This window comes from Hippocampus bargibanti, linkage group LG08, assembly GCF_051943395.1.
Source record: "Hippocampus bargibanti isolate YZ-2025 linkage group LG08, ASM5194339v1, whole genome shotgun sequence".
Taxonomy (NCBI): domain Eukaryota; kingdom Metazoa; phylum Chordata; class Actinopteri; order Syngnathiformes; family Syngnathidae; genus Hippocampus; species Hippocampus bargibanti.
Genome location: NC_142741.1, coordinates 12,535,960 through 12,550,223, shown reverse-complemented (window position 1 = coordinate 12,550,223; position 14,264 = coordinate 12,535,960). Strand labels below are relative to the sequence as shown.

General features: G+C 44.5%; 1 protein-coding gene across 5 annotated transcripts in view; it reads right to left on the bottom strand.

The window, feature by feature from the left end:
- Nucleotides 1-20: 20 nt before the first annotated feature.
- crfb1 (cytokine receptor family member b1) overlaps nucleotides 21-14,264 on the bottom strand; it is a 36,253-nt gene continuing 22,009 nt past the window's right edge. For all 5 annotated transcript variants that reach the window (XM_089003343.1, XM_089003344.1, XM_089003345.1 and 2 more), the window contains 3 exons: nucleotides 5,368-5,524; nucleotides 2,976-3,103; nucleotides 21-1,486 (listed from right to left, as the gene is read on the bottom strand). In XM_089003343.1, the coding sequence (XP_088859469.1) occupies nucleotides 830-1,486; nucleotides 2,976-3,103; nucleotides 5,368-5,524 (942 nt within the window). In that variant the 3' untranslated portion in view covers nucleotides 21-829. The remainder of the gene's footprint in view (nucleotides 1,487-2,975; nucleotides 3,104-5,367; nucleotides 5,525-14,264) is intronic.

Genomic DNA, 14,264 nt, shown 5'->3' with positions numbered 1-14,264 from the left:
TGAGACCAGACGCGTGAATGTGTCTTTTTATTTCTTTTATTTCTGCAACACAGTATGGCAGAAGGGATGGGTGAAGTCGCATGGGTTTCATCTTGTGATTAACCTGAATCTCCTCGAGATTGTTCTCAAATGCAAAACATTGTAGATAACAAAACAGAATGAACAACGTGTGATCGTATAGTGGTTATTTACAGAAAAAGAGAATAAAACACACGTTCACTGTTATTTACAAGATGTCCCTGAACGCATCATAGGCGGAGACTCGGCAGAACACGCGGCCCGCTTGTAATGGCTGGCGCACAGTTCAACCCGCCATGGACACTCACGGGCAAATGAAACACGACGCAAGAAACTAAATATTGTTCAATAAAAACGAAATGAAACAATTATTACCTGCAACACAGTGTGGCAGAAGGGATGGGTGAAGTCGCATGGGTTTCGTCTTGTGATTAACTGCGCAATAGAAAAGCACTATGAAGCACATGTGCTCCAAAGTTCCACTCGACAAAACGTGAAGTAAATAATGACACAAAAAGTAATCTGGACTCGAAATGAATAAGGGAACTAATTGGATAACACTAGACAGTACAAAAGGGGAAACAAAATAAGATATTGTCATGAAAATGCGAGTTAATCGAGACCAACAGAAAATTGCGACTCACCCGGAATCCCCTCGAGATTGTTCTCGAAACTATGGGCGGGACATGGTGCCACACTGTGCGCCGTTGCGTCACTTCCTTCATAATTTAATAATCTAAGTGCACAACTCCGTTACATATGGAAAAATACTGTTGGAGTAGGTTCAAACAGGAGGATAAGGCAGGAAATTCTAAGTAAGTTGAGCTGTTTTAGGTATGTACATGATTGGTTCTTCTGTCACCAAGTCATCTGAGTCTGTTGACATGTCTGTGTGTAGAGAACTTTGCTTTGTGGCTAGGAACATTAAAGGTTCCCATTCATACAGCCTCAAAGAATCAATATGTGAGTCTTCACTATTTATTTTCTCGTGTATGGCTATGGCAGTCAGGGTTACTGATGATAGGTTAATGTCATCCATTTCTGCTTCCAACTCAAAAAGGAGTTTCTCCTTGACATCCATTTCTGACCACCGAGACAAAAAAGTGTCACTTCCAACTCCAGTCTTGAGTTGATCGGATTCCACTGCAATAGTCTCAGATGATAAATCAGTTGTATCTGCTTCAGCATGTGACTTTGCGGTCAAACGTGTCCTTAACGCATTATAAGAATGATGACAGGAACTTTCCCTTGAGGAATTTTCACTGTCTCTGTTAATGTAGAAATTAATTCCTTCATTTTCTTCTTCTTCATCAACATCATCCTCTTTCATCCCTGAGCAGGTGGTTCTGTGGGCAGGATATGATGATGTGGTTATAGTGTACTTCTGTTTGCATGTATCCGAACAAACTGAGATCAGATCAGGGCTGGTTTCCTCTACTGGCAGAAACTTGGTATGCACGAGGGCCATCTACAGTGAGTGGGAAAAGGATAAATAGCAATTAGTACCTTTGTGAACAAACATTGTTTTCAGGTCACCCCAAGCTGTATCATGACTGTCACACGGAGCTTGGACACAAACCAAACCTGTGGCCACCTCCGTTTCCACAGGCTGATAAATTCCTTATATGGAGCTTGGACGCCCTCTTCTGGCGGCTTTTGGGTGCAACACAATGTTTTCAGACCAAACAATACAGCAAAATACATTGACGTGATGGAAGGACTGCTACAATGTGCCTTTTTTTTGGTCAGGGGCGTTCCTTTAGTGATGTCACGTAGGGACTCGTCACCAACTCAAAAACAAAACTTCCTGAATATTCAGCGTGAGTCTTAAAAAGTAAAATATAGCTATATGCGGTGGAATCTTATTAAATACGCTCAGTAGAAGTCATTTGAAGCCATTTTACAAATTATGGAGACAGCTTGTCCGGAGACGTCGGTTGTCCTTTAAACGTCTCGAAAGAGTCCTCGTACCAGAGCCCAGCTTTTATGTTAAAGCAAGACCTCCAGGTCTCAGAATGTCACACATCAGCTCAGCCTACTTCAACACGACATTCCACATCTGTAAAGAACGCTGTAGTAGTCAGGAATGGACAGAGAGAGGTCCCAGAATTTGGCAACCAACAAGCTCTTGAACCATCCAAACTGCTTGGGGCCCTCCCATAGGTATTGAGCCAAAGGGAATGGTGCCCACATTGCTTCAGCAGCCTGTGTTTGGCCAGGACCTATGGGTGCAGGCCCCAACCACGTTACATCAAACACACGGGAACCCATGCTAAGTGAAGTGGGATAAGTTTATGTTATTTTTGTAATAAATGTACACCAGATAGAAAATATGTGCCTCGGCTACTTTTGAAAACCGTGTTTTTCCTCCTGTCATCGAATCCATCCTGTGTTCTTCCATCACCGTTTGGTTTGGGGCCACCACAAAAATGGACAAAATCAGACTTCAACGGACAGTTAGGACGGCGGAAAAAATCATTGGCACCGCCCTACCCACTCTCGAGGACTTGCACACTGCAAGAATCCGAACAAGGGCGCGGAAAATCCTACTGGACCCTCCGCACCCTGCCCACCACCTTTTCCAACTACTCCCCTCAGGCAGGCGCTACCGATCCATGCGCACCAAATCCAGCAGACATTTAAACAGCTTCTTCCCCCAAGCCATTAACTCTTTGAACTCTTCAACAGTAGCCAAAATGGAACTGTATAGTGCCACTTAGCAGTTTTTTTTGACGACGATACTAGTGCAGCGTGTTCTACCGGAAACAAATTCCTTGTATGTTCTACATACTTGGCAATAAAGATGATTCTGATTCTGATTCTGATTCTGACAGACAGCCTTTTGGGTATCATTGACATTTGTGGACAGCTTTGATTCTTATTGCCAGGTAACATCCCTTTTATTTTATTTTTGAACTTTGAAAATAAAAATATGGTACACAAACATTTATACTCACAATTAGTGCTCTTGGGAGGGTTGCTTGAAATTTACAAAGGAATCCAGTGTAATAAAGACAAAATGTCAATGTCATCAAGGTACAAATGCAACATATCAGAAGACCAAGAGTTGTGCCAAGAACGGATCCTGTGGACACATGCGCGCACACACACGCACAGTGAAATGTTATTTCATTCAACTGCCTTTGGAATATCAGTCCATTAGCTTTGGAGTATGACACAAGAGACATGAGCAACAATAGCAATTATTCATTTGAAACAGTGACAAGTCCTGACACGGTTTGTTTGTTTGTTTGGTACTGTGTTAGGTCGCAACAAGCAGTGAGCAAAATGAAAATATATGTACATGGTAAATAATTTACCAAGATTAGGAGAGTCAAATAATATCAACACATTAGCCTAAACATTGAACTCCTGAGTCTGTGAAACAGTAGAGTTGACTTGAAGGGGCATGTTCTAATTTCTAAAATGCTTTTACAAACCAACTCAGTTGAAGCGAAGTGTAACACAGTATATAAATGCAAAAAATAACCCAAGTTGAAAAATAAAAGAACAAGGATCAGCAAAATCTTAATAAAATAAAACACAAAAATGATGGGTCTCATGCTATGTTTAAAACAAAGGGAGAAAATTGGGTTTTAAGATGACACTTAAAAGCATATCGCATACCTGAAAACTTTTGAAACCTGAAAAGTGTAGTAATATGCCAGGGTCCAGGGGCCCCGGTCGGTCATTTATTCATTTATTTATTTATTTATTTATTGTGTGTATTGTTTATTTAGTATCATGCAAAAGCCAAAGAAAAAGTGCAATAGGCATTGTGTTTATTATATGACTATTGTTACTCTTTATAGATATATCAGGTGGGTGAGGGGGACGCCATCCTGATCAGGGGGTCAAGGGGGCGATGCCCCTCTGAAGCCATTTTTAACATTAGCAGCTACTTCAAATGAGGCTAAAAACACCATACAAAAGCTGATCAATGTCAAAGATATACTTGTGAAAAAATACCTATATTTTAACTTGTCAATCATGAAAATATCGTGTTTGCTACTATTTTAAGAAAACAAAACAGAAATATTTCACAATCAACCAAACATTTAATAATAAATCTAAAAGTACAATGAAATGTATGACATTGTTAGTAACTTCAAATATGCACATCTAACCTTCATTCCTATGGGTTGACAAAAATATCTACCAACAAAGTCTTGACCTGTCCACTTACACGTTTTCCTATATTGTGTATGTTCGTTATCATTTCAAATAATGTACGGCGTACTACAACTTTTATACTGGATTTTTTTGTTAGTGAACTGATTTTACAAAGACCATTCTGGCTCAAATCCAGTTCATCCTAACTGCTGGTAGCCAACGACAAAGCTGCCTCCGATGACAGCAAACCAGAAAAAGTAATCCTCAATTGTATTTACAGTATATATTTTTTTATTGCGGCGTACGGTCGGATTGATAAAAGCATAAGGTGCGCGAAGCTGTCTGCATTTTCGCTTGTGTTAGTGTTAATCATTTCAAATGACGTACGGCGTACAACAACTTTTATACGGGAATTGTCATTTATATGTGCAGCTGTTAGCCAAGGTTGACAGGTATGAAACTGAAATTACAAACTCGCGTCATTTTTACCTTTACTTGACCAAAGTATAACTGCTGGAAATGCTTTGGAATATTCCTCACAAAACGACTATAGTTTTCTTTTAGATTTCACACTTTTTGTTGCTTTTTCGACGGGAGATACCATTACATGACAATGATAAAAACGATACTAACTCTTTACACTCGATTCCAGGAATGACCCGTCGCACGCGCAATTCATATAAAGGAAGCTAACAGCTGGCACTGAGCCGATCACCTAAATTTAAATTTCCTAAATTTCGATACGATACTTAGTGATCTCATGTTTTAATTTTTTTTTATTGGAAACCGTAATTCTTATGAATAAATCGTAACCCGGAATGGGATGATAAAAACCGTGCTCATTACGGCAAAATCGGAGTAGTTGGCAGGTATGATATCGTGATCGGGCTTCATGCTATTTGATGAAAAGGTTTCTTCAGCTGCTTCTTTGCAAGAAGGACAGATGACGACTGAAGGAACCTTTTCATCGATAGACCACTCCTGTACGACTGAGAGCTTATACAGACATATGGCAATTTGAGACAGTGCAGTTGGTGTTTTTGTTTTTTTACTTCTTGAATGATTTTGTTGCTGACTAATGTGGACTACCGGGACATATTTTTTCATGTTTTTTTGTTACTTTTTAGTTTTAATATTTAATATTGTATGATATCCATAGGGCATTCCCGGAAACTTCACTGCGTCAGCAAAAGTCACAATAATTTACAAATTGATTGCGGTTATTGTTCATCTTACCTCTGCTTAACTCCGCAATAGTTGTGACGGTGCATACCCAGGTTGATGGCTGAGTATTTTTATTCATGGTAATCTCAGTTAGAATCTGGACACAGTACTCTTTGCCTTTCTCCAAGTTGTTAATTTTAACACTCCTGGCATCGGTTTTATATACCTCCTGCAATGTAAACAGAGTATTTCAATCAGTAAATGTACAAATGCAATGTACTTAGCGCTAATTGGGTGTATGATTTATTCTATATAATTTTTTTGGATTGGATTGGATTTGCCTTTATTAGTCTCGCAGTGGAGAAATTTACATTTCACAGCAGCAAAGTTATGAAAGAAATGAAAGTAGAAAAGCAAAACACAGGAGCTGCTGGAAAGGCAGCCACTCTCGCGGCGCCGTCTTGAAGTCAAAAGAACAAAAAAAAACTAAATAACAAATGCATGCATGTGTGATGCATGGACATTTCCCTATTGCATTATCTGGACTACCAAGTCATATCGGGTTTTTATTGCAAATACGCATTATACTTTACCTTATTTCTCTGTACATTATTTAGGAATTACAAAGCATTTTTACAAAAATTTCCTGCATGTGCACAGGTGGAGGATACATCTGGGCTCAAACAAGGTTTCTACAGTCCCCCACTGACCTAAGTTAAATTTCATAAACAACATTCTTGAAAGAGGCACTACAAAACCATGTTTAAAAAGGCAGTAGTGCAACTATACAGTAATCAAATTAGGAAACATCCCTTGACCTTCAAACAGTTTTAGGGAATATGAAAAAGGCATATGCCGTATAGTCTTTCCGTGCTTATTTTTTGTTGTTAATCTGAATAGTAATTGAATCAAATAAATATTTGCAAATTGCAACCAAAATGCTATTTTTTTCATTTTGACTTCTGTAAAGGGTTGTTCACACAGCAACCTTTACTCCAGTGTAGCACCAGGGCTGCCCTCCATAGAGCATTCACATGTACAAAGCTATACCGGGACAGCCCCTTACACCTGTTAGGTTCATACCCAAAACAGGCACTTTCATAAAAGTGTCATAAAAAGTGAATATATCCATTTCCCCATTCTCTGCTGCTTATCCTGGGTCGGATCGTGGGCTAAGCAGCTTTAGTAGGTAAGCCCAGATTGCCTCTTTTATAAACAAGACTCTAAGATACTTAAACTCCTGCACTTGGGGCAATATTTCCTCCCTCACCCAGAGAGGGCACTCCACCATTGTCTCAGATTTGGGGGTGCTGATTCTTATCCCAACTGCTCTTCAGTCGCCCCACACCCCTCTCCCAACCTTTCTACTCCTTACCAACTGCTATCCGCTTTTGAACTCCCCCATCCCTCTATAATCACCAAATCCAAGAATTCCTCCTGTCAGCTCGACCCCCTCCCTACTATCCTTATAGAATCCTGCCTACCCTCACTTTACCCATTTATTTCAACCATTATTCACTCCTCATTATCAACTGGAATTGTTCCTATCCCACTCAAAACCGCAGCTGTTGCTCCAATCCTGAAAAAAACCTGGCTCAGATCCAAACAATTTAAATAACATGTCCAATTTCCCATCTTCTATTCATCGCCAAAATCCTTGAAAAAACTGTTGCCTCCTTACACACAATAACCTTTACGAACAATTCCAGTCTGGTTTCCGCCCTCGCCACAGTACTGAATCGGCTATCAGAAAAATCACGAATGATATTTTCATGGCAGCCGATGCCGGTTCACTCTCCATCCTCATCCTTCTTGACCTGACCGCAGCTTTTGACACCATTTCCCTCCCCATCGTGCTCGACAGACTTTCCACCCTAGGCATCACGCACACCCCACTTCGCTGGTTTCACTCCTATCTCTCTGATCGCTCACAATTTATCCAAATCAACTTGTTCACCTCACGGTCCTCTCCTGTGTCCTCTCGTGTACCCCAAGGGTCTGTCCTGGGGCCCCTTCTCTTTATTACCTACCTTCTTCCTCTTGGCAATATTTTCCGCAATTTTGGCATTCACTTTCACTGCTTCCCGGATGACACCCAACTCTACCTCTCCAGCAAACCCGACGCCTCTCTTCCACCTTTATCCCTTTCACTTTGCCTCTCAGAAATTAAATCCTGGCTCTCCCATAACTTTATCAACTTTTGTCGGTACCAAATCCACCCTAAACAAAGCAGACAGTTTCTCTCTCACCATTGACAGTTCAATCGTGTCCCCCTCCCTTCAGGTCAAGAGCTTGGGTGTCATCTTCGATAGCTCACTATCTTTTCACTCCCATATAAATAACATAACTTTGTCTGCATATTTCCACCTCCGTAATATCAATCGTCTCCGCCCCTTGCTCACCCCTCACTCCGCTGCTATATTTATCCACAGTCTCGTCACCTCCCGCATCGATTATTGTAACTCACTTCTCTTCAGTGTCAATCAGAAATTTCTCCATAAACTCCAACTCGTCCAAAATTCTTCAGCCCGGATCATCACTAAAACCTCCTCCTTTCACCACATCACCGCTGTCCTCCAGCAGCTCCACTGGCTCCCTGTTAAACATCGGATCAAATTAAAAATACTTCTGTTTACATTCAAAGCCATCCATAATCTTGCCCCTCCCTATCTGTCTGACCTGCTTCAAATCTCCGTTCTCTCTCGGTCCCTCAGATCCTCATCCGCCCTTCACCTCTATGTGCCCTCTGCCCGTCTCACCACAATGGGATGCAGAGCTTCCAGCCGCTCTGCTCCCAAACTCTGGAATTCACTTCCACCCAACATCCGTAATATTGACTCCCTCCCTATTTTCAACTCCCACCTCAAAACCCATCTGTTTAAAATTGCTTTCAATGTCTAGTTCAATCTGCTATTTTATTATTTATCATTTTACTTATGGTTTTATTGTTGTGTGCGCTTTGTTTTTATTGTAAAGTGTCCTTGGATGTTTTGAAAGGCGCTTGAAATTAAATGTATTATTATTATTATTAACTGCTTCACACTCGGCTGTGAAACGCTCCAATGAGAGTTAGAGAGCCCTGGGGCCTTGTCACCGAGGAGCTTTTTAACCACATGCCATGATGACTTCAACCACAGAGATGTAAATTTCTCCACTGCGAGACTAATAAAGGCAAATCCAATCCAATCCAATCCAATCCAATCCCCATCTCAGAGTCCCCATACTCTTCTTCCTCCAAGGAAGGTGTGTTGGTGGAGATGAGGTGTTCGAAGTATTCTGCCCACAACTGAGTTCCCCCTCCTGCTTCCCCCTCCTGAGACCAGAATTTCTTTGAACCCGTCCGGAGGTCAGCTTCCATTGCCTTACCGAAATCTTTCCATGCCTGAGTTTTTCCCTCGACGACCACCGAAGCTGCATTCTGCTAGGCCAATCAATAGCAGTCAGCTATATCGGGGGTCCCGCAGGGCATAAAGATCCGATAGGACTCATTCTTCAGCTTGACGGCATCCCTTACTGCTGGTGTCCAGTCAGTGAGCACGGGGGTTGCAGCCACGACACGCACCTGCCACCTTATGGCCACAACACAGATTGGCCTCCTCAACAATAGAGGCACTGAACATGGTCCATGTGGACTCAATGTCCTCCACCTGAGCTGCCGTTGAGTGCAAACAACAAGGAGGACCATTCCCCCCACCCTAAGACAGAGGGAGGCAACCTTCTCGTCTACTGGTGTGACCCCCAATGTACAGGCAGTGAGCCGGGGGTCAATAGGCATTGGCAAATCCAGAGTAAAAGTGAGTCCAACCCCTCTTGAGAGAATTGGTACCAGAACCCATGCTGTGTTTGGGTTCTGGGTACAGGGAAGGAGAGTCCGACCAACTGTGTAGTCGGAACCTTTCTACCTTCAACACCAGCTCAGACTCCTTCCCTACAAGAGGTGATATTCCATGGCCTTAGAACAAGCTCCTGTAGCTGAGGATCGGACCGCAATGGTCCCCCGCCTTTGGCTGCCGCCGAGCTCATATCGCACCCAACCATTTTGGCCCCTTCCGTGGGTGGTAAGCCCTTTTTTGGCATTCACTTTCACTGCTTCCCGGATGACACCCAACTCTACCTCTCCAGCAAACCCGACGCCTCTCTTCCACCTTTATCCCTTTCACTTTGCCTCTCAGAAATTAAATCCTGGCTCTCCCATAACTTTATCAACTTTTGTCGGTACCAAATCCACCCTAAACAAAGCAGACAGTTTCTCTCTCACCATTGACAGTTCAATCGTGTCCCCCTCCCTTCAGGTCAAGAGCTTGGGTGTCATCTTCGATAGCTCACTATCTTTTCACTCCCATATAAATAACATAACTTTGTCTGCATATTTCCACCTCCGTAATATCAATCGTCTCCGCCCCTTGCTCACCCCTCACTCCGCTGCTATATTTATCCACAGTCTCGTCACCTCCCGCATCGATTATTGTAACTCACTTCTCTTCAGTGTCAATCAGAAATTTCTCCATAAACTCCAACTCGTCCAAAATTCTTCAGCCCGGATCATCACTAAAACCTCCTCCTTTCACCACATCACCGCTGTCCTCCAGCAGCTCCACTGGCTCCCTGTTAAACATCGGATCAAATTAAAAATACTTCTGTTTACATTCAAAGCCATCCATAATCTTGCCCCTCCCTATCTGTCTGACCTGCTTCAAATCTCCGTTCCCTCTCGGTCCCTCAGATCCTCATCCGCCCTTCACCTCTATGTGCCCTCTGCCCGTCTCACCACAATGGGATGCAGAGCTTCCAGCCGCTCTGCTCCCAAACTCTGGAATTCACTTCCACCCAACATCCGTAATATTGACTCCCTCCCTATTTTCAACTCCAACCTCAAAACCCATCTGTTTAAAATTGCTTTCAATGTCTAGTTCAATCTGCTATTTTATTATTTATCATTTTACTTATGGTTTTATTGTTGTGTGCGCTTTGTTTTTATTGTAAAGTGTCCTTGGATGTTTTGAAAGGCGCTTGAAATTAAATGTATTATTATTATTATTAACTGCTTCACACTCGGCTGTGAAACGCTCCAATGAGAGTTAGAGAGCCCTGGGGCCTTGTCACCGAGGAGCTTTTTAACCACATGCCATGATGACTTCAATCACAGACATGTAAATTTCTCCACTGCGAGACTAATAAAGGCAAATTCAATCCAATCCAATCCCCATCTCAGAGTCCCCATACTCTTCTTCCTCCAAGGAAGGTGTGTTGGTGGAGATGAGGTGTTCGAAGTATTCTGCCCACAACTGCTTCCCCCTCCTGCTTCCCCCTCCTGAGACCAGAATTTCTTTGAACCCGTCCGGAGGTCAGCTTCCATTGCCTTACCGAAATCTTTCCATGCCTGAGTTTTTCCCTCGACGACCACCGAAGCTGCATTCTGCTAAGCCAATCAATAGCAGTCAGCTATATCGGGGGTCCCGCAGGGCATAAAGATCCGATAGGACTCATTCTTCAGCTTGACGGCATCCCTTACTGCTGGTGTCCAGTCAGTGAGCACGGGGGTTGCAGCCACGACACGCACCTGCCACCTTACGGCCACAACACAGATTGGCCTCCTCAACAATAGAGGCACTGAACATGGTCCATGTGGACTCAATGTCCTCCACCTGAGCTGCCGTTGAGTGCAAACAACAAGGAGGACCATTCCCCCCCACCCTAAGACAGAGGGAGGCAACCTTCTCGTCTACTGGTGTGACCCCCAATGTACAGGCAGTGAGCCGGGGGTCAATAGGCATTGGCAAATCCAGAGTAAAAGTGAGTCCAACCCCTCTTGAGAGAATTGGTACCAGAACCCATGCTGTGTTTGGGTTCTGGGTACAGGGAAGGAGAGTCCGACCAACTGTGTAGTCGGAACCTTTCTACCTTCAACACCAGCTCAGACTCCTTCCCTACAAGAGGTGATATTCCATGGCCTTAGAACAAGCTCCTGTAGCTGAGGATCGGACCGCAATGGTCCCCCGCCTTTGGCTGCCGCCGAGCTCATATCGCACCCAACCATTTTGGCCCCTTCCGTGGGTGGTAAGCCCTTAAGAAGAGGGACCAATGTTACCTCTTTGGGCTGAGTCATTCAATCTTAAGCACTTTATGCACCCTCTTTGTTACATGAATCAGTTCTAGATGAAAGAAGAGAGGGTCGAAGCATCCTTCTCACCAGTGGATCAGAGACATCATGGTGGAATGTGCATGTCTGCTACAAGCTAAATGTTGAAAGTAAATACAAAGCTGCATCCGTTGACGAAAAAGACTGTCTCACATCTCCTGTCCCACGTATATCCACTTCAGTTCCAAGCCGCGATAGTTCCACATATCCATCGGTACTCAGCGCTGACGCTCCTTTCATCTCATCGCGGGCTCCTCAAGCCATGCATCCATCCAGCGGCTGACTGTCCAACAGCACCGACCTTTCCGCTGAACAAAGCGGGGCTGTGAAAATGCTGCCTATTCCAGGCGCAAAAAAGCCCAATCGTCCCAGAGCTCTCCAGCAATGACAGTCAAATGACATTGACATTTCTCCCAAATCAAAAACAGTGCTGGCATACTCATGCTGCCGAAAAGGCGCAACCGCTCAGCAGAGTCTCCTCCTTGATGAATGTCATGGCCAAAAATGCTGAAAAACAATCCGTCTCCGTTCCACACGATTCAAACAACTCAACGTGGCAAAAAAAAAAACAACAACACAAGAACAACACAAAAATTGCGACAGATAACTTCCGCTTCCGGGGACGAGCGGACGCTGGCGCGCTTTGGCTGCCGCTGCTCTCCCGCGAAATGTTTTTTACTTGTTTCTTTTAGCCTTTTTAACCTCTTTTTAGCTTTTTTATGGTTCACGAGCCTCTGGAAATACCAGACAATCACCTACGAACGTTGGCTATCGATCCATCGCTCGATCCCGGTCGCTTATCCGGATCACAGACGAAGCCGCGTTATCATCTCCACCCACCTGTTCCCGCTGTCGAGGGCTAACCTGGCCGCTCCCTCTCTCTCGGTGTTGCTGGCGAATATCATGTCGCTTCTCCATCGACCTGTTGGACGGCTACAGTACTCGGCGGCGGAGCTGCTGAAGTTCCGCTCCCGATGGACGAGCGTGCCACCGGCGATTTTCCGGTTCCCGGAAATTGCTCGTCGCCCTTCCCGGAGGTATATCCACCGCGGATCACGTCGAGGCTTTCACCTCGATGGCTCCAAGGATATCACCTCCCTCTGGTCATCCGGCCGCCAGCCGCGCAGAAGGAGCAGCCGCTCGGTCAATCACTGTATGTTAGCCGGCCTGGCTAGGTCGGCTAATGCGCCTCGTAGTAGGGACGCCACCAGCGACTCAACTTCGGCCTCCTCAACGTCCGCTCCCTTACGGGAAAGGGGTGTCTTATCCAAGACATTCTAATTGACCGTAAGCTTGACTTTTTTTGTATAAATGAGACTTGGCAAATGGCGGGAGACTTCTCCGAGCTCAATGGCGCGACTCCGCCAGGCTTTGTTTACATTTCTAAGCCCCGCCTCTTAGGCCGTGGAGGTGGTCTGGCGATAATTTACCGCAAGAACTGGAAAATCCTTCAAGTTTGACTCCAGGAAACCATATCGTTTGAATGCCTTGCTTGTAAAATCTCACCCACCATCATAGCCACTGTGTACCGTGCACCAAAACCTCATTGTGACTTTCTAAAATAATTCTCTGATGTCCTCACACACCTCTCCACCCTGTCACCAAATGTAATTATTCTCGGGGACTTCAACATCCACATGGACAATTCCACTCTTCCCCTCACTAAAGACTTCACCTCCTCACTCGACAGCTTTGGTCTCCATCAATTCTCGGACTTTCCCACCCACTTAAAAGGCCACACCCTGGACATCATTTGCATGTCTGGCCTTATCCCTAAGAATTGCGCAGCTAATGAACTCCCCATAACAGACCATTTCCTGGTTTCTTTCACTGTTTCCATCACCCTCTCTCTCCCCAAACCCCCCCCCCCCCGTGTCATCTCATATCGCAACATCAAGGACATCAATGTTGCCACTCTCGCTGAGATGATCGCCACCCTGACTGCGGACTGCAACTCATCTCCTGATGAACTTGTTTCCCGGTACAACACGGACCTCACGAACACCCTCAACGCCCTGTCTCCTGTAAAGTCTCGGTCGGTCCAATTCACCCGGTCTGCACCCTGGTTCACTGCCCATCTCCGCTCCATCAAGGCAAAATCTCGCCAACTTGAAAGACTTTACAGGAAGTCTGGGCTCACTACTCACAAGGACATGTACGCAACTCACCTTACCCATTACAAGGACTCTATCACTCGTGCAAAATCGCAATATTACTCTGGACTCATTGACTCTAACCCTGGAAACTCACGGGCCCTCTTTTCCCTCTATCACAAAATCACACAACCTCCTATCTCTCTCCCCTCACACTTCTATTCCTCTGAGACATGCAACACTCTGCTTATGTTTTTTTTGTGAAAAGATCAACAAAATTCATCAGCACCTCGGGTCCTCTGTCCCCCCCACCTCTCCCCGCCTTTCTACTCCTTCCCAACGACTTTCTGCCTTTGAACTCCCCCATTCCTCTATAATCTCAAACATTATCACCAAATCCAAGAACTCCTCCTGTCAACTCGACCCCCTCCCTACTATCCTTATAAAGTCCTGCTTACCCTCTCTTCTCCCATTTATTTCTACCATTATTCACTCCTAATTATCAACAGGAATTGTTCCTATCCCACTCAAAACCGCAGCTGTCACTCCAATCCTGAAAAAACCTGGCTCAGACCCAAACGATTTCAATAACTTACGTCCAATTTCCCACCTCCCATTCATCGCCAAAATTCTTGAAAAAACAGTTGTGTCCCAGCTTCACTCACACCTCACTCACAATAACCTGTACGAACAATTCCAGTCTGGTTTCCGCCCCCGCCACAATACTGAATCGGCTC